General features: G+C 35.2%; 2 protein-coding genes across 4 annotated transcripts; one reads left to right on the top strand and one right to left on the bottom strand.

Annotated features, from left to right (window-relative positions):
* Positions 1-474: 474 nt before the first annotated feature.
* Positions 475-3,153, top strand: LOC133317631 (uncharacterized). The gene is made up of 2 exons (XM_061519491.1): positions 475-602; positions 1,323-3,153. The coding sequence occupies exon 2, from the start codon at positions 1,323-1,325 to the stop codon at positions 2,934-2,936; it is 1,614 nt and encodes a 537-aa protein (XP_061375475.1). The 5' UTR covers positions 475-602; the 3' UTR covers positions 2,937-3,153.
* Positions 3,154-3,672: 519 nt separating this feature from the next.
* Positions 3,673-9,149, bottom strand: LOC133317629 (protein PIN-LIKES 6). Of its 3 annotated transcripts, none has more exons than XM_061519488.1 (12): positions 9,015-9,149; positions 8,771-8,920; positions 8,386-8,676; positions 8,213-8,292; positions 7,942-8,066; positions 7,647-7,768; positions 7,234-7,428; positions 6,585-6,665; positions 5,891-5,991; positions 4,792-4,844; positions 4,477-4,665; positions 3,673-4,149 (listed from the first exon to the last, which is right to left on the bottom strand). In XM_061519488.1, exons 3-12 carry the CDS (start codon positions 8,581-8,583, stop codon positions 4,028-4,030), a joined length of 1,266 nt encoding a protein of 421 aa, XP_061375472.1. In that variant the 5' UTR covers positions 8,584-8,676; positions 8,771-8,920; positions 9,015-9,149; the 3' UTR covers positions 3,673-4,027. The 3 variants fall into 3 exon arrangements, with proteins under 3 accessions (XP_061375472.1, XP_061375473.1, XP_061375471.1); XM_061519489.1 differs by having other exon boundaries at positions 6,585-6,659; positions 9,010-9,086; XM_061519487.1 differs by having other exon boundaries at positions 9,010-9,083.
* Between the last annotated feature and the right edge of the window lie 11,187 nt (positions 9,150-20,336).

Raw genomic sequence — 20,336 nt, 5'->3', positions numbered from 1 at the left:
TCGATTATGTGGATCCAACGATTATATTTATTTTCATCTTTGTATAGTTATAATTTTCCATATTTAATATTTTTATTTATTTTCATCTTTATATGATTATGATTCCTCATATTTAATGCTTTTACATTAAATATGAGGAATCATAACCATAGAAAGATGAAAATAAATATAATCATTGGATCAACATAATCGATCTAATGGTGAAATTGATTGGCATTAACATTAATAATAATCTTAATTGATTGTTACAATAACCTACCTATAGTTAAATATGTATAATAAATCAAATCTTATCTAATATAAACTTAACTGTAAGTCCCATTTGCATCTACAGTAAAAATATGGTAAAAGAGTAAGAGAAAAAAAAAAAAATTAAATACGTCGTCGTCGTGGTGTGCGTGTGTTATGTTGACGAGGCGAAGTCGCTGGCTAAGAATTTGTTAGAAAAAGTTGTGTTTTTGTGCTTCTGCAACCAATTCATTCCATTCCATCAAAATGCTTAACTTCAAATTCGACGTGTTTTTGTGTTTCCTTCAAATCTGACCCTAATTTCTCGTTCCTTGGGAGATCCAAATTTCATCGTGTTCGCGCGAGTCTCTCAGGTCATTCTCTCTCACTCTTTCTTTAATGTTTTTTTTTTTTTTTTTTTTTGCTTCTGACATCAATACACAATTTTGATGCTATCTGTTCGTGTTAAAAATTCATCCTTTACGCTATTCCCACATTGCCCTCATTCTAATAAACGCTTTTCATCTTCTGGGCATTTCATAGTTGTAGCAATTTAGTTTCTTTTTTCGATTGCTTGCTTCCACTGTTGCTGCACAATGCAATCATTGTTATGTGTACTTCTGTAGGTGGTTTAGAGAGAGAGAGATAGATAGATAGATAGAGCTGAAAATTTGAAATTGAAGTAATTAACAATCTCTCTAATCACATTTGATACTTGATTAATGCTAAGGATCTAATTTACCTTTTTCTATGAGCTCAACTCACATGATTTTATTATGTTGGTGGTTCTATTGTGTTGTGTGATTTTAAGATTTAGATTGGTCCTAGTTAGTGTTGGCATGTTCTGTTCAATTCTGGTAAAGGATGGCTACTGTAGACACATATAATGGGTCTTGCCCTTTCGTAGACCTTGCCCAGAGCAGGAGCTTTATAGCATCAGGTTGCCCTTTATTGGTCCTGGTGCGAAGTATTAGTATTATGGCTTGTTGATGCGTAATTTGGATGCCACATTATTGACATCTTCTAACTTGTTTGATTGCCTGTTTTGACTATATGTTGCTATCTTTAATAATCTGGATTTTGCCTGGTTTCAGATGGCTGCGAATTCTGAGAATTTCTCATCTGTATCGTCTCTGTCTACTTCACGGGTTCACAGGGACACTGATTTTGTCCAGGTTGCAGTGTGTTCTCTTTGCCAAAAGGCCCTATCACCTGATAATGAGATTACAAGTGATCTTTCAACCAGTGGCGTATGTGGTGATTGTAAATTTTTATTACTTGAAGACTTTGGGAATCATACTGTTTCTCAAAGCTCTCAAAGGAGGCTTAGAGGAAGATTCAGGCACAACAGTTCTGAATCAGTTGAGAATATGTTATCACAACAGCTCCCCTATATGGTTAATACTATGGGGCAAAACCAATCCACTGCATCTGCAGAGGATGATCAACTTGTAGATGGTGACTCCCCTGCTTGGTCATTGCAGTATTCTAGTACACATACTACCCCTGGTGGGTCTAGAAGCTGGGGGCAGGTTCTATCTGATACCGACAGTGATGGTTTTGATAATTGGAGCTCTCTTTATGGTGAAAATGAATCAAGTGCGAGTCTTAGACGGTATAGGGTTCCCCATGGCGAGACTGATTCTTTCTCGTTCAGTGCTTATGGAGGTGACTCAGATATCTCTATGGATAGACACAGTTTTGTAGGCACGGGAATGTTTAATTTACTAGATGTGGGAGATGAGTTTGATAGTGACACTGACATAGATCCAATGCATGCTGGCCTCAGCCAATGGAACTCTGATATGGAAGACAATGAGGAAGAAGAGGATGAAGACGGAGAAGAGGAGGAGGAGGAGGATGAAGAGGAGGAAATGGAACTAGCTGAGGATGAGGAAGCTGTAGCCACTGCTCGCCTTCAAATTGTTTTCACCTCAAATTGGGATTATCTCATGGGGCAAACTTTGGAGGATGCTGATTTACCTCATGGAGCAAACTCGGGGGATTATCTTGATGCTAGACGCTTTGAAGACCTGCTTGAGCATCTTGCTGAAAATGACAGCTCAAGACGAGGAGCACCTCCTGCTGCTGTGTCTTTTGTGAATAATCTGCCCCGTGTAGTCATTGGCAAGGAACATGAGAAGCATGGCGAGCTAGTTTGTGCCATTTGCAAGGATGTCTTGGCCCCTGGCACTGAAGTCAATCAGCTTCCCTGCTCTCACCTATATCACGCATCTTGCATTTTGCCATGGTTGAGGGCAAGAAATTCATGCCCTCTTTGTCGTTATGAGCTTCCAACTGATGATAAGGATTATGAAGAAGGAAAGCAGAATATTGGTAGTATAGATATGATTCATGAGAGGCAGCAATTAGATATGATGGATGATAGTTCCTCCGATGGAGCTGAAGTGAGTGAAGAGGATGGTACTAGTCAAGGTGGAATACAGCATAGGGGAGTTGTGAGCTTGGGTTCTACCATGAATTCTTCTGCAGCAAGAGGTGGTAGAGGAAGATGGTTTTATCTTGCTGCAGCTCCAATTGTTAGTCTAGTGGGCATCGTTCTTGTCTTGTGGTTAGGTAACAATTCACAGATTGAAGGGAGTGGACATCTGGGTGGTCGCAACTTGTCTGGGCAAAATCAGCATGTGGTATTTGCCTCCCCAAACCAAAGGGAGAGTAGAAACAGAAGATGGTGGTGTCCATTCTAAGTATAAGTACTTCTCCAATTGTTCATCAATAATGCCTAATGATGGCCACTTGTGATGAAATTTTTAGCTGACTTAGTATTCATGGCGTGCTTTTTGTTCTCACTAATTTCAGAAGTCATGTAAATATTAAGTTTGTAATACCTTATAGCATGGTCTTTTTTCTTGTTCTTGTTTTCTTTTTTCCTGGTTTGTGTGCTTCGAGGACCCAATGCCTGAATATTTGATGATCCATCCTTGATGTTTTTCTGTGTTAGACTGAATTCATTTAAACTATTGACTAAAGTTTTCTTAGGTTGGGAAGCACCATTATCATAAGAACATTGTTAGCTGATATTACTGCAAATTTTTCAAAAATTTCTCCGTTTGGCAGGTTTTGTCACTACTACCAGAAATTTTTGGATATAACTCCACGTGAATTAAAATTTGTTATAGCCTTTTAATAGATTTACTTCTTTTTTATAAGAAAATAGATTTACTTTAATAGCTCATGGAGTGGATCAACGCTGACAAGGGCAAGAACAATGTCCTTTATACAAAATAGATTTACTTGCTTTTTGTTTAGTTACCCTATTATATCTATATGTGAATCTCAATTTCTTTATTGATTATTTTTTTTATTTCTCAAAAAATTGTTGATATAAAAATTTCCATTACTTTATATACAGCCCCAGCCCCAGGCCCCATTACTTCATGTAAAAAATTGTTTTGAAAAGATTAGGAATCAAATCAATGACAATGATGTGAACATATTCAAGCCTGGCATGTGAATATAATTATTGATGATTCCTTTTGTCTCTATCCTAATAATGAACTGGGAAAATATTCCAGTATATTGCTAGAGAATGGGTTCTCCAAACCAGCTTGGAATAGTAACTAGACCTACGATTTAAAATAACCATTAAACTTTGAAGAGGGAACAAGTTTTCCAGCTCTTCTTCTAATCAACATCATCAATCAGTAGACGGCAGACATCATGACCATGATTAGCATATGTAGGCACACTAGACAAAACATTAGTATTTCTGCACTAGACAAAATTAATGGGATTAAATTACAAAACTACTATAAAACCATTATAGCTCTCTTCAGTCTCAGAATAGTATGTTTAGATATAGAACAATCCATCCTGCCATTGAGATTACAGCAAAGATATGGACCCAGAACAGTACAGCAGCTGCCTCCCTTCCACAACCTCTTAAATTAGCAACAGCACCTGTGAACAAGTAAAACATTTATGCCTAAAAACCAACACATAAAAAAACTCATGTCCATATAAAGTTCAGCTTAACATTTTTTGTTATTAACTAACTATTATATAACAACAATCTTGTTTACCAATAAGAAAAATCCTTAGAGCAACTTGAGACTAAAAGGCCAAAGTAGCGACTATTTCCCAATTTTCAACCCACGGCCACCCAGAAAAACCTGTGTTGTGCCAGTTATGTGTGTGGTAAACAGAACCTGTACTTTGAACCCCTAGAAAATGTTCAGAAATGTCTACAAGTGAGGATAAGGACTAGGATAGATGTGTGTGCTATACCTGAAAGGACAGATGTAGGCATTGAATGCTGCAGGAGTAGGACAAATCGAAACATCTTATCATCAGGGGGTAGAAAACCAAGCTTGTCAGCCAACATGACAATGCCAAGTCCAACAACAGGCACTAAAACTAACCGCGCAAAAATAATTGCAGCAGTTGTCCTAAAACCAAGTTTGGAACTTCCAGGACCTGCAACCAAGACAAAATGCCAAGCATGATTCATTTAAATGTTTTAGTCAAAAGATCATTTGACTCTGACAAACATGATAAGTGACATTGATTAAATATAATGAGACCACTATAACAAAAAATTACCATCAATAAGGTTGCCTCCCAATGCCAACAGAATGCAAGGAATCATGGCCCCCCTGATCACCAAAGGAACTATTAGACAGGATCACCAATAATAGCTTCATAAGTATCCCTAAATGATTTCTGCTTGACAAATAATAATTTGATATCGGTATTATAAAACTAAAATTCTCTGACTCAGCTCCAAAACAAATATTTTGTAAGTTTATCTATTTATGGGTTGCTTTATAACCACGATTGAAATGTTTCCCTGAAAATATTTAAAAATAAATAAATTATTTTATTTTAATTTGGGATAAAAGTGTTGTTGATGTTAATGTTGATTTCAGAGGGTAAAGAACCATTTCAACCCAAAAGTTTAAACTGGCGGGTGATGCTACATTAATGATTTTATATATCTCTAACAGAGAGAAAAGAGGAAGGGTAAGAGGGAGAAGGATAAGATATCTTCTTCTATACCAATAAATGAGCAGAAAGAAAATATTAACCTTGAAAGGCTTAATGCTTATATAGCTGTAAACCAAAGTTTGATGTTATAAGTCAAAAGAAGAAGAATAGGTGAAACTATCAGTCATTTACAGATCTACTCTTTGTTATTTTTGATAGTAAAGGTTTTACTATGTTGTTGCTTCGATTTCCCAAAGAAACTAGTTCAACTGCCAAAACCATATTACTTTTAAATGAAGACTTGTACTAAGGGCAAATCCAGGTGCACAGGGCTCCTCGCCTTGCGAGGGTAGAGAAGAAGGTTGATTGTACGCAGCCTTACCCTTACATTTTTGCAAAGAGGTTATTTCCCAGAGAAGAAGGTCGATTGTACGAACCCATGAGTTTCCAGTCACAAGAAACAACTTTACCACTGCTTCAAGGCTCGCCCTCAAAACTAAGGATTTGTACTATTAATTATTAAAGTGTCAATAAGTGCCAATATGTTATTACCCTTCAAAAATATTGTCCATGGCACACAAAAAATGTTATATCCTAAAAGTTGGTATGTTGTTCAATAGATTAGAATACTTAATAAAATAAAAACACTAAATTTTGTAGCACAAACTATATTAACGTAAAAGCATCCACTTTATTAAAAATTAAATGGGCGTACCCAAGAATGATGCAGCTGTCAGTGAAGAAGAACAGCGGAGCATCAGGTGTAAAGATCAGTTGCTTTAGAAATGGGACTGCACCAAGTACCATGGCTAGAATCTGCAAAAGATGTGCAGTACCTCAATCAAAATCAATTCTGTTAATATATTAACATAATAATGATCTGTTTACCAAAATACCAGTAGACTAGTTCACAAATATTACTTCTAGTTAAACAAACTCATTGCTCTGGGCATTTCATTATTATGAAAGTAGGTAAACCTATACAGGTATTTCCTAGTGTTTTTAAACTATATAGAAGACTCGGCATTAATACTGCTGATACAGAGAAGTAAAATGCGGAAAAGAAAAAGGTAAGCACAAGAGGGGGAAAAAAGTTTAGAGCCACTCTCCTCTATGCTTTAAACAACTAATCTCTTCTTGACCAGGTTGCCCTGGTCCTAAAACTGGACACTAACAGAATGCCTCTACAGGAAATCTGGATTTTTAGTGCATAAATTTGTTTCTCTAATTCTTCTACCAGATATTGCAGAAAACATATCATACACAAATTGGATAACCCTATCAGGACAAGTAAGATGAGACCTCCAACCACACACACCGACACAAAATAGATAAGCAATGAAGAGAATGCAGTATATAAAATGAGAAAAACTAAATACTAATTATAGGTGCAATAAGGAGAAGCTTACCGATGAAATGATAGGGGGTTGAAGAATTTGCTTAAGCTTTAACTTCTCATATAGGTGGGCTAAGAAATCTTTAATCTTCACCTGAGGAAACATTGTATCCAAGAAAGAATGAAATACAAATGAGATAATTAAAACAGGCACTCAGTTGAAATTTGACTGCACAAATATAAAAATTAAACCATCAACAACAATTCAGAGGCCAAATAGAGTAAGATTTGGAAGTTGGACCTGAAGGACATAAGAGAGTTCAAAATAACATACATGTCCAGTAAAATTTGAGAACATAACTATGAAAATAACATGAAGTTGTATAAACTCTTAAGTTTTACACATTATAGTCATGAAGATGATCTGACTACACATTGGTACTAATTTCCATCTTTGCAAGGCACAGTGGTCAAGTTTCATCTACTCAATACAAGCGCAAAAAGAAGGGGGAAATGCTGATTTAGATTAAGGGAAAATACACTTGAGAAAATCACATCCCCAATATGACAGTTATGACAGTTGTCACCTTGGAAATACTGAAACAATGCTTCCTCCCACCCCCTCCCAAAATAAAATAACAACCTGTTCAATTTTCATCTTTAGTTCATCAAATCACACAAAAAATGGAAAACTTAACATCTGTGTATCAAATCAATCTCACCTTCCACTTCTTTGAAGTATTTGGATCTGTTAAAGTGACCTCCTCTGCCTGATTAAGCAATGGAACTTGTTCAGGTAAACCATCACTCTTAGAATTACTCTTTAAGAGAATGCTTTCATTATCAATGTCAAACGTGCCTTCAGGAGGAGGCGCCAACATATTAAATACATATGTGTATAGGATGATAGCACCAACCTAAGATAAATGAGAATTAATAACTCCTGATTAGCAATAGGTTTTTATTTTACTGGGATATGATATGTAGAACAATATAAATATCTAAACTAGTCTAAATAATAATAAAGAGCCTACATATTGTGAATTGCTTAACAAGTGAATGAATTATAAGTCAAGGAACAAGATATCAACGACTAAAACAAGATGCAGTGGTGAACAAGATATCTAGAGCCTACCCACTGGCCAAATGATATATAGGCAGTTCCATCTGTGCTACATTTATCTGAGTCTCCAAAGGGATTGGATTGGTCTCGACATAAGGCAGCAATCAGGACAAGTGGCACATTCCCAATATTCCCTGTATAGTAATTTGCAACGATATGATTTAAGACAAGGAAAACCAAGACATGAAACACAGATTCAAAATATTTGCTCCAATTTTTCTTTTTTATTTAGTCAATATCATATACAATCATTACATTCAAGTAAGATTCCAAATGTAAAGAAAGAAAAACAGGTTGACTGGGTTACCAATTCCAATATGTACAATTGTAAACTTGAAGAAAGGGTACGGGGGACGGACGACGGAGGCAACAAGAAAACCAATGAGTGAGCCTGATATAGAACCCAGAAGAACATTCACAGGAATAAACCACCTACACACAAAAAAAAATGAAAGATCAATGAATTAGTGTGTGTGTGTGTGTGTGTGTGTGTGTGTGTGTGTGTGTGTGTGTGGTGTGGATACAAAATAATAAAGGGAAATTCAAAGTGAGGGAACTAGATCATCGTTACCACTTACCAGTCAAGCATCTTCTGCAAGGTAACAGCTTGTCCCAATTGGGAAAATATCAAGCAGGGTAGCAAGAGTGAAAACACCAGCTGCAAGAACCAATAAAAATTGCATTTGAGATCACATACCACATGCATAAAACATACACAAAAAACCTACATATGTATTATATGCATACATACCCCATTCAAAAGCTTCCTTCCGTTAGCATTCAAGATGTTAACATACTTGGAAGCCATAAGAAATCCCAAGAAACACATGGTGAACACTTTAACTATGGGCAACACTGCGATTTTGATGGACCCCAACAAGGATTGTCCCCCTGCTCCTGCTGTGCCCTGATTTTGCAGGGCCAACAGAAACCTCTCCATCTTTGCCATTGTTATTTGTTGCAGCTTTTGTTCAACAAACAACTCAATCTGAAACCCTTTCCAGAGAAGAAGAAAAAGACAACACTCGATTGTTTGAAAAAACTGCACAAAGATTGAAAGATCTTCCCCTTAAGAAATTGTTTGACAATATGATAGAACAAAAATTACAAAAAAAAAAAAAAAAAAAACATGAAACCTTGAAATTAATAACCGCAGAAGATTATTGTCGGTCCTGAACACGACAATATAACGTTAATGCTATGAGGCGTAGGCATGCAGCAACATCAACAGCACCAGCATATGAATACGATTCTATTCGTAGGTCTCCAAATTTCTGTTTCTGTTTCTGTTCCAACAAAATTTGGAGACACAACATCACCAAACACAAATCCACTAAATCTAAAACCAAATCGAAATCTAACTGTAATTTACTACCTCACCTGTACTTCTTCACTTGTGTTGACGAAAAAGGACTGGTAGTTACCAACAACACTCCAAAATGGCACGGAACCCCACATATTTATACGAATTTTCCATATTTTTTCCCTTGTTAACAATCAATATTCCATCCCCAACTAGAACTTTACCTAAACTATTCTTCTTTGTTTTCCCTACCCTATTATAAATTTAATATCAACAACGTAATTTTGATTTATTTATTAATATAAATGTTTGTATTCACAGGCAATATAAATATACACGTTTTTTCAGCAATAGATAAATTATCTAGGTTTGAACCTAAAACAATATTATTTTGGGACGAAAATTAAAATATTTTTATAATTATAATTTATTTTAATTTTATAATAGTCTTTATCATTATAATTTTTAAATCTTTCAACCAAAAACGAAGTCGTTTTGAGAGTGAACGTAGATAGCTTACCTACATTTATTATAGAAATATTAAAGCCATGTATATCTATATAGGATAGGTTATACCACTCTTCAACATTATTAGATCAGAACCTCAACAGTATTAGATCAAAATCTAAATAAGAGAGAGAAATAATAAAGGTTGTTGAGATTATGATCTAAAGGTTTTGGAAAAAGATAGATAAAGATAAGCAAAAAAAAAAAATAGATAGAATAATTTATCTATATATATATATATATATATATATATATATAAGACATGATCATTTGATACCGTCTGAACTGTTGATTTCTGTCAATCTGATGAAGGTAAATTATTGATAATTAATAATTAATTAATAAGTATCACCAATAAATTATAAGCAACGGATTCATTAAAATCAACAGTTAATGCCCCTGTATATATATATATATATATATATATATATATATATATATATATATATTAATAATTTAGCAACATATAATTATAATAATAAAAAGGTTTTTTTAATAGATAATAAAAAGGTATTTTTACTGTAATAAAAAGTTTCAAGTTGACCGTGAGTCAACATTAAACTCTCTTTTTTTTGGGTACAGAGTCAACATTAAAATTTGATAATTATATATATTATCTGCTCACCAATATATATATATATATTATCTCGTAAAGATGCTTACAAATTTGTTGGATGCTTACAAAAAAGAAAAAGAAAAAAAAGATGCTTAAAAAAGAAAAAGATACTTTCATTTGATTCTGCGTTCACGCTACATAGTAAGAAAGGTTGCTGTTTACAAAAAAAAGAAAGAAAGGTTGCTTATTTTTTTGACTTATATTCTTTGCCTTAATTGGACTTGCTTGAAGATTTTACTTGGAAGTTTCGGTTTCGTAGAAATCGTGGTTGATGTTGTCATTTGTCAATGATGGAACCAAAATCTTTTACGAGGAGGGGGAAATTATAATTATTTTAAAATTCAATATTAATATAAAAAATTGTATAATTAAATACAAATACTTATAATACATAAACTTCATTACATAAATAAAAAAAAATGTAAAATAATATAAATATAAATACTCAATTCAATTGGATTAACTACAAAACAAAATCAATTTCAGTTATTATATATTGAGATTGATTTTTAAATAGACATCAGATATATTTAATATTGATTAGAAAATAAATTTACTTTTATGTTTAAATTTACTTTGTATCTAATTTTCAAATCCTAATTCTATTTTTCTTATTTTATTTATATATTATATATTAATATTTGGATAGACATAAAATCTATTTGAGATAATGAAGAAAAAAAAACTAATTTTATCATATTTAAATCTATTTTTTTTATCCAATTTTTGAATTATAGTTCAATTATTTTTATCTTACTTATTTAATTATTATATATTGATATTTAGATAGATATCAAATTTATTTGATATTGACTAGAAAACATAATCAACTTTATTATGTTTAAATATACTTTCTGTATGTTTACTTCTTCTATACATTTTTAATATATTTCATATTTTTATATCTTTTAAACTAATACTATTAACATTACCTTTTAACAAAATTATGGCAAAACATAGCAAACAACTTTTGTAACAATATAATGGGTATCGTGTTAAGCATGACTAGTCAAGCACTAAAAAATACCAATACTTGGTTTTAAAAGTGAAGGGGGGTCGATTTCCCATTAAGCCCCCTTTCACTCCACCACTGGATGTTATTGAGCTCATGAGGTTCTCAACACGTGAATTGAGAATATGGTAGGTCGTTCTTATTAGTTGAAGTATGTCCAGAGTGTGCTTTCGCCGAATGTGATGGCGCTTTATGATACTTACATGCTCTCATTCTTATTTTATTTTCCAAAGTTTGTCTTGTGTGTGCCTTCATTAAGTGTGGAAGCCCTTCAAGATTATAATTAGATACTTCAATTCGTAGGAATCTCCTAGAGTGAACTGGGACTGTGGTAAGTCTAGTAAGTCTCGTGGGTTTGTGAGCCCTTCAAAGTGAGAATTGGAAGCTCCTAAGCACATTGGGACAATGATCCTTAGTTGAGGAGGTGTCCCCCTAACCATGTTAAGTTGACATAGTGGTTGGGTTTAAGGATTATGTTGATAAGTCCTGCACATTCAGGATCGTGGCCCAGCCGAGCAAGTTCTTAGATCGCAACAAGTCAGTGACTAGCTGAGCTTGAAGGTAATGTGTTTGAAAAGTTATAGCGGACATATTGAGGGTTGATGTAGACACGTTGAAAAACACACAGTCTTAGAAAAAATTTGTTATTTATTAATTGGAAACATAAAAAGGAATTTATAAGTAAAGAAAAGGCATAAAAGAGTCTGGCCTAGTTAGTTATAATATCCTCACATGTTGATCGCATTCCTGGGAATTTTTTCACCGAAAAGGCTTTCCAATGTGTATGTTTCAGAGTTTTATTGCCAATAGCTTGGTAAGGGCCTTCCAAATAAGGGGTAAACTTCCCTTATGTCATGTTTTTCTTGCTGACGTTTACTCTTCTTTTGTTCACCATTTTGGAGGTAGGATTTGAAGTCTATGACTTCCCACAAGCAGCATAGATGTTCATCTAGAAATACGTGGACGAATTGTGATGTTGCTTATGAGTTTTCTTTGTTGGTGGCTGAATTGCTGAGTGAGGCTCCTCTATATGTTCTGATGGGCAACAAAGGAACAATAAACCTGCAAGGACTCTAATGCTCAACTAAATATATGAATGAGGTGAGGGATGCAAATAGGAGAAAGGTACATACCTAAGGGTGAAAACCTTGTATTTATAGGTTTAAGGTTTGTAACTAGGCCGATTGGTAGCTAGATCCAATATGGGTTCAATACATAACTTGTAATAAGTTTTCTCATGAAATATTAGATAAAATGCAATATGTAAAGGTGGCAAATTTTTACACGACATGACACCAAAAATTCATATTCAGGTTGACCCATTTTCAAATTAGTGCTATGCGTGTGTTGGCAAAATCTGACACAAAAAACTTCATGTCATATCGTGTGTCGACCCGCTAGCACGAAATTGACCCACGTTAATTTTTTTACAGGTTATTCATGTCATGTTGTGTTGTGTCCACCTGCATAATAAGTGACACACTTTGAGGTTAACAAATTATTTGTGTTGTGTCATGTCAACTCGCATAATAAATGACACATTTTGAGGTTGATAAGTTATTCGTGTCGTGTTATGTCAACCCGTAAAATAAGTGAGTCGTGTTAATGTCGAATTTTTTTGACTCTTTTTTTTATTTGTATTGTATTTTGCGTTGAGTGTATTCGCATTTGTGTCAAAATCGTATCTTGTCGTGTCATAAATTATCACCCCTAACAATATGTAATGCACATGATCATAACACATTATTGTCATTTATGTATGTAGATAAAAGATATGTTTTGATGATAATAAAGTGGCAACAATATAAAATAAGAGCCATGGTGATAACAATGCAAAAAGAATAAACCAAGAGCAATGAATCAAGAGCATTGAGATAACAATCCAAAAGCAATAAGCATCAAACTTGGCCAATAATCATGAAGAGATTTAAAGAGCAAAACTATGAGAAAAAAGGCTATAATGAAGGACAACAAAACATGGAATCGCAACACAAGCAATGGTAAAATAAAGATCAAGTCCAAGCTCTTATGATATCTAGTTCCTAGACTTAGATCTTTATATAAGGGTATCATGGTGTTTTCTTTCAAGAGCTTAACATTGCATAATCTCTCAAAATTGCATGTGTAACACCCCGTATATATCCGGTAATGTTATCATAATATCGTATTAAGCTGCGCTTAATTAAAATGCGGAATTACTTTTTCTTTTCAATTATGATGCCATTAACATTACCAACTTGCTTAATAATCAATTAATAAAACATCGTCTGTATGTAATTGCAATAAGACAGCTAACTGAAATACCTCATAACATAGATAATATAAATGTGGCTCTAGTCACGGAACTACAACAACGTAGACCGGACCATCTAACAGTTTATACAACTCCAAACTACAAGTACTAACAGAAGGTGTCATGGACAATCCCCATGCTCACTCAAATAAGGCAACATGCCCAACATCAGTCTCAACAACATCATATCATAAATAGCGGAAAACATAAACAGCATCCAAATTCAGTCATGCTAACAAATAAGCAGAAACAACAAAATCAGCTAAGCTCCGGCCTCCCGCCGCCTGAGGCATCAGTACCCATACTACCTGATCCTGAAATAAGCATTCCCCAAACGTGGGGTAAGATCTCTAATCTAGAAATCTCAGCAAGTCAGTGAGTCCTCAAGGATCTTCCACCCCAAGCTCACTTACATATGCAATATAAGTTCAAAAGCAGTTTATCATTTATCATTTCAAAAACAATGCAATGCAGCAGATAATCATGTCATGTGTGTCAATACTAATCTACTGGCCAGAGACAGTGCAGGTATACGTCTATCACCTACACACCGTGCAAGTATCATTTGCATTCACCCCGGTACACCGTCTTGTATGGCGCTACATACTCAGGCTTCCCGTCAATAGGGGTGGCAATACGTGTCAACCCGGCACGACCCGGCACGACACGCGCCCAACACGTGAAGAACTCGACACGACCCGGACACGGCACGTTTTATAAAAGGGTCAAAAAACACGAACCCGGGCACGCCCGCTACGGGTCACGGGTCGACACGACACGACCCGCAAAATTTAAAATTTAAAAAAAATGCGATTTTTTAAAATTAAATACAATCAAAAAATCAAAAAAAGACTAGCTTCTGATTTATGAGATTTTTTGTTCCTTCTATGTAAATGACACAAATATTCTAAATAGCTATATTCTCTTATTATCTATTTATTCATTGTATTGTGACACAAATATGCACCTAAAGTAAATAATAATAATAATAACATACATACATAATAAACCAAAATCAAATTAAAAAAAACATGATGAGTTAATTTCATGAATTGTCATCTACCTGAAAAAACATCAACAACCTTAAATAATCCAAAAGAGAATATAACAAATATCATCAACCTCATAATTTCTTCCTACCATCATCAATCTAAATATCTCATGGCTTGTGCAAAGTACAAACTCATCAAAATAAAATTATACAATAAATATTCTAAATTAAACACAAATTCCATTAAACACTAGTTTACGAATCAAGTTCATTTTAGGGTTCCTCCACCATCAAGTCCTTCATCAAGTCTTCAGTTAAATCTTCCACAGGTAAAATTTCACCATCTATTATAAAACAAGTGATAAAAATAATTAGAGAAAAAAGTTAGATAGCCAAAGATATCATCACAACCATTAATAAGATAAAAATATTACCAATGGCTTCATAAAGCCAATCTCTAGTGCAAATTAAAGCCTCCACTGCATCATGTGAGAGAGAACTTCTATATTGGTCTAGAACTCTTCCCCCAACACTGAAAGCACTTTCAGAAGCAACACTAGAGATGGGTATGCCAAAGATATCTCTGGCCATTGAAGCAACTTGTGGATACCTGTATTGATTACCCTTCCAATATGCTAATACATCTAATTTGAACTTTGCATCAACCCTTGGCTCATCTAGGTATAGCTCAAGTTGTGACTTTAGGGGCACAGTAACAACATTAGAAGACATGTATTCCTAATAAAATTAAACAAAAACAAAACACAAATTAAGCTAAGTTAAAGTAAAAAAGAAAAAGAAATAAAGCAACAAATAAAATAGAAGGTGATATAATAATATGTCAACTTACACTTAAGACATCATCATCAACCTCTGAGAATGAAGCTAAGCTAGGATCAGTGGTTGCACTTGCACCTCCTGTGTGTTGTGTTGAGGAAGATATTGAAGAAGGATCAGGTCCATGCTTTGCATACTCATTAAACAACTTGAACAACTTGCTATTCACCTTTCCACTTTCTTGGATTGCAGAAGTTTCGTCAAACAACTTTCCGTAACAGAATTCAATAAAATTCATCTTGTACCTAGGGTCCAAAACACATGCTATGGCCAACACCATACTATATTGGGACCAATACTTGTTGAATTTATTGAACATCTTTGTAGCCATCTCCTTAATATAATCATCATCACTTTGCAAAGCATTGTGTAATGTCAAGTGTGCTTTAAATACCAAGGGAAAATACAGATTAGCCGTTGCATACTTAGTGCCAGAGAATATACAAGTAATTTCATAAAAAACCTGAAGAAACTTGTTGATCTTTTCAATCCTTTCCCATTCTTCTATAGATGGACAATGCTTATAGTTAGAATCAGTTAATCTAAGATGCGCAAAAGCACGTTTATAATACAAAGCACTGTTAAGCATGATAAATGTTGAATTCCACCTAGTAGGAACATCTTGCCTCAAACCCTTCTTAGACAAAATTGAACTTTGAGTGACACATTCAAAAAAATTTTCTTTCCTACCTTGTGAACCCCTCACATATTTAATACTTTCCCTCACTTTTAGAATTGAAGTGTCAACCTCTTTTAAACCATCTTGAACAATCAAATTTAGAACATGAGCACAACAACGCAGATGGAAAAATTTTCCAGCACACAAAAGTCCATCATTAAGCCTTAATTGACTACTCAAGAACTCAACACATGAATCATTTGCAGATACATTGTCCAATGTCATTGAAAATATCTTCTTTTCTAAGCCCCATTCTATCAAAAAAGTGTGTATTTTTTCAGCCAAGGAAATTCCATTATGAGGAGGAGGCATATGACTAAAATTCAAAACTCTTTTCTGGATTTGCCAACCACGATCCACAAAATGTGCCGTTAAACAAATAAAACCATCCGTGTTTATAGAAGTCCACAGGTCAGAAGTTAAACTTACCCTACTTGAGTTTCCCCTCAACAAAGCATGCAATCTTTCTTTCTCTTTCTTATACATTTTCATACAGTCAGCCCTCACAGTGTTCCTAGTGATTAGATTTAAATCTCCTCGCAAGAACAAAAGTAAATTCTTAATTCCTGGCAGTTCAGCAAACTGAAATGGAAAGTCATGCATAATAATTGCTTGAACCAACAACTCTCTGAATCTATCATAATCAAATCTAGGACAAACAGATATAGAGTTACTAGAAGTAGAAAGCATGCACTGTCCAATATCTCTGCTATCCCTTTTAACACACTTATCTATATGCCTTCTCATGTTACCAGTTCCATAGCTAGGGTCTGATATATATGTCGTTCCACAATGTTTGCACTTGCAGTGGTCTTTCTCACCATCTGTGGTTGCTGGAATATGATCAAAATGGTTCCATACTTGTGATGTGAACTTCTTCCTTTTCTTTGCTGGACCTGCAACATCTAAATCATCAAGACCGTCAAGTCCCTCATCTAATAGAGTGTTAAGCTCAGACTCACCAACATCCAGCTCTTCCTCTCCCTCTTCCATTTTGTTAAAACTAGTTCTGCAAAAAAAAAAAAAAAAAAACATGCATACTAAAGCATGAACTAGCATGAAACATGCTATATGATTAATTGGAAAATCCCAGTTTATCATGGATGAAACACAGCAAATCAACACTACGAAAAAGACATACATACACAATTGAGTGAAACTGGTGAAGGATCTAACTAAAGCATAATATTAAACGACCTCAAATAACCAGTATAAGAAATAAAATTAATGGATGAGGAGGAACATACTGTAGGTAGAGGTATCAATCTGTTCAGGAAGTTGCTTTATATCCGCCTCAAACCTGGACTAAACCTGGAATACACAACAAACAAAATTAGTAATGCCAATTCACCCAGCATTGTTATTATGAATACCAATGGCAGCAAGAGAAAATTCCAACATGGTTCAATACACAATTGCCAAAGACAGAAGCACAACAGATGTAAGACAAAATGGTTCAATTCAATTAAATGGTTAAAGCATGAATACAATTGCAGTGAAACAAAAATTGCAGTTTCAACAAGGCAAATATAAGGTATGAGGATAAGCAAATATCAAGAAACTAGTTCAGTTTACATCAAGAAACTACAACGAGAGATATCAAAAAATAAAAAGACTTCATTTGATGTCAGTATTCCCATTGACATTCAACAAATCGTTGGGAGACTGGGAACTCAAAAAAAATGGTCTTAGAAGGGCTACCCACTACAATGCTAGCGACAGGAGTCAAAATTCTCAAGCATTATCAACTATACCCATCATGAAATCAAAATTCTACCTAATCTGACAAAAACACAAATTGAAGCCTAAGAAATCCTAACCTCCAACGAAAAAAAATCTGCAATAAAAGTTAATGGAGAAAAGGAAGCAAGATTACCTTGTCTTTGCCCATGGTAAATACAACCTTCATCAAGAATTAAAATTAAAAAAACTTATTTAATTGAAAAAGGTCCAGTAGCGTAAAGAGGAAAAAGAAAAGATAATTTATTTGTTTTGGAAAAAGTAGTGAGAAATGGTAAGGTTGCATTTGCATACGCTACACCCTCGCGTCCACATCCTCATACGCTACACCCTCCTCACTCAAACCCCCCAAACAATTTAAAAAATTAACCCCCAATGGTGAAGTGGTGACCGACCGCTTGTTTCAATTCAATTAAATGATTCAGTTTCAAAACAATTTTTATACAGAAACTCCAAAAAGGTACCCATCATTGCACACCCATCAAGTTACATACATTGTTGAGAACATCAACATCAGTTAAAAGAGAAGAATAAGTTACAAACTAAGAGAAGAATAACCTTTAACAAGAGTCAAGAGAGAGGGCGAGATAGGAGGACTGTGAGGGGGAGTGGAACGATCTCCGTTGTGAGGGGGAGAGAAAGAGAGGAACGACTATGCTGAAGGGGAGAGGTAGAGAGAAACGGCGAAGCTGTGATTTACGAATGGGATGACTAAAAACCTAACCGGCTAACCCTAAAGTATATCAACGTAAATTTACTAAAGTCAACCTTATCCGGGTTGACACGTGAACCCGCGGGTCAACACGTGACCCGGCACGAAAAAAATGTGTCACTTTTTTGAGACCATGACACGGCCCGCCTGGACCCGCGGGTTGACCCGACACGCGATTTAGCGGGTCGTGTCACGGGTCAACCCGCGGGTCAATACCTGTATTGCCACCCCTACCCGTCAAGATGAAACAACACATGCATATTAAAAGCCATTACATGTAAAGTTCAATCAACATAACAAATATCCAAAAGCATGTACACAACATGCATAAACCATACCCCATGGGACATGGTGGAACCACAACATGGCTAAACCGAGGACACGAAAGCTTACCTTGCAAGCTAACTCCAAAAGCCAAGAGTCCACAGCTCAAAGTCCAAACACAGCAGATTCACAATCTGTAACAATACATCAACAACATGCACCACAAACATACAATATTAAGACAACGTCTTTTCATTACATTTTCAAGTCTTAAAGCTTCTAACAAAGCCACAAGCCCTTAATCCCATGATTCTGGCTTAGTCCATTAAAAACAGAAGTTTAACTTCATCAATCTAGGGTCTACAAACCCCCAATAGCCTACTGTATGCACAGCACAGCTACTGTTCTGCGAAATCCCAGAATATCCGAATATTCCTCGGGACCATATCCGGATATGCAATATCCGGATATCTCACTGGACATATCCGGATATGCAATATCCGGATATCCAGAATCCCATATCCGGATATCTAGTATCCAGATATCCTAAAACCCCATATCCGAATACATATATCCGGATATCATATCTGGATATCCCATATCCGGATATTCCACGGGCCGATATCCGGATATTTCACGACAGAATGCAGTTTCTGCATTTTCGTGAAGATATCCTTCCAAGGTTGGGTTTTTACCGATTTTAAACACCTAAACATGCATTTCTAGGTGTGTTCAACATTACCCCACAACAAGTTATCATCTTTTGACCTTAACATGCATCAAGCTTTCATTTTTAAGCATTAAACTCAAGATCAAAGGTTGGTATACATACCAAAGGCTTAAAACAGAGAAGGAGATGCTCTTGGAGCTCAACACAGCCCCTCAAGTCTGACTCAAGAAAGATGCACGAAAATGACTTCACAAGGGTTGGTTCTTCTCACCAAAGGTCACCACTTGGACCTCCAAAATGCCATAACTATGGCTTTCAGCAACCACACCACCCAAAACCAGCACTCTCACCCACACACAGAGGATGGAAACTCAGAATACACCCTCACACTTCCTCACCATGCATGTTCTTAAGTGTATACAAGCTCAAAGAGGGAAGAAATCAAGTAAAGGTGACAACTTGAGTTCAAAAATGGTGAAAGGAGGCAATGGAACAGTAAACCACCCTCAGCCCACCAAGTGCCTCACGTAGGAATTCTGGTATGCCTAGGGTTATGTGCTAAAATGCATATATATAGCCACTTAGCCATAAAATACACAATATTAACTTTAATTGCTACGCTTAGCAATTTAATCCCAAACTTTGGATTATGAAACTACATAATTTCTAAGATTTATTATATTTTTCTTATAATTTTCTGAGCACTTTTCCGGTACACGCTTTTCCAAGCCAGTACCGGTTTCCAGCACCAGTTCTCATTATCTGGACTTGAAACTCGTTTTACAAGTCCTACATATTATTCTAGTAATTATCATTCACTTACATTAATTTTCTGGATACTCTTTCAGCACGCATTTATACCGACTAGCAGAACCGGTATCTGCATTTTTCTTCCGAAAAGCGACTTTCAGCATTCTTAATCACTTATTACGATTATTAAGCCTCGTAAATAATTATTAGGCTCAATTATGGAATCATTTCCTATTTTCTCGTAATTTATTAATAAATACCTTATTTTCTCGTAATACCTTAACATACCTGGTCGAAACTCGGGGTACTGCCGGAGAAGCTCGTCCTC

Source organism: Gastrolobium bilobum, unplaced genomic scaffold (assembly GCF_033153095.1).
Source record: "Gastrolobium bilobum isolate Gb01-03AN ecotype WA unplaced genomic scaffold, APGP_CSIRO_Gbil_v1 utg356, whole genome shotgun sequence".
NCBI classification, from domain to species: Eukaryota; Viridiplantae; Streptophyta; class Magnoliopsida; order Fabales; family Fabaceae; genus Gastrolobium; species Gastrolobium bilobum.
The sequence above is the reverse complement of the archived record's forward strand: the minus strand, read 5'-3'. Positions and strand labels throughout refer to the sequence as shown.

Coding starts and splice junctions, on each gene's coding strand:
- LOC133317631 (XM_061519491.1), top strand. CDS start 1,323: ATGGCTGCGAATTCTGAGAATTTCTCATCTGTATCGTCTCTGTCTACT.
- LOC133317629 (XM_061519488.1), bottom strand. CDS start 8,583: ATGGCAAAGATGGAGAGGTTTCTGTTGGCCCTGCAAAATCAGGGCACA. Junction 7,769..7,941: donor AATTGTACATATTGGAATTG/GTAACCCAGTCA, acceptor ATTACTATACAG/GGAATATTGGGAATGTGCCA. Junction 6,666..7,233: donor ATACTTCAAAGAAGTGGAAG/GTGAGATTGATT, acceptor ATGTTTCCTCAG/GTGAAGATTAAAGATTTCTT.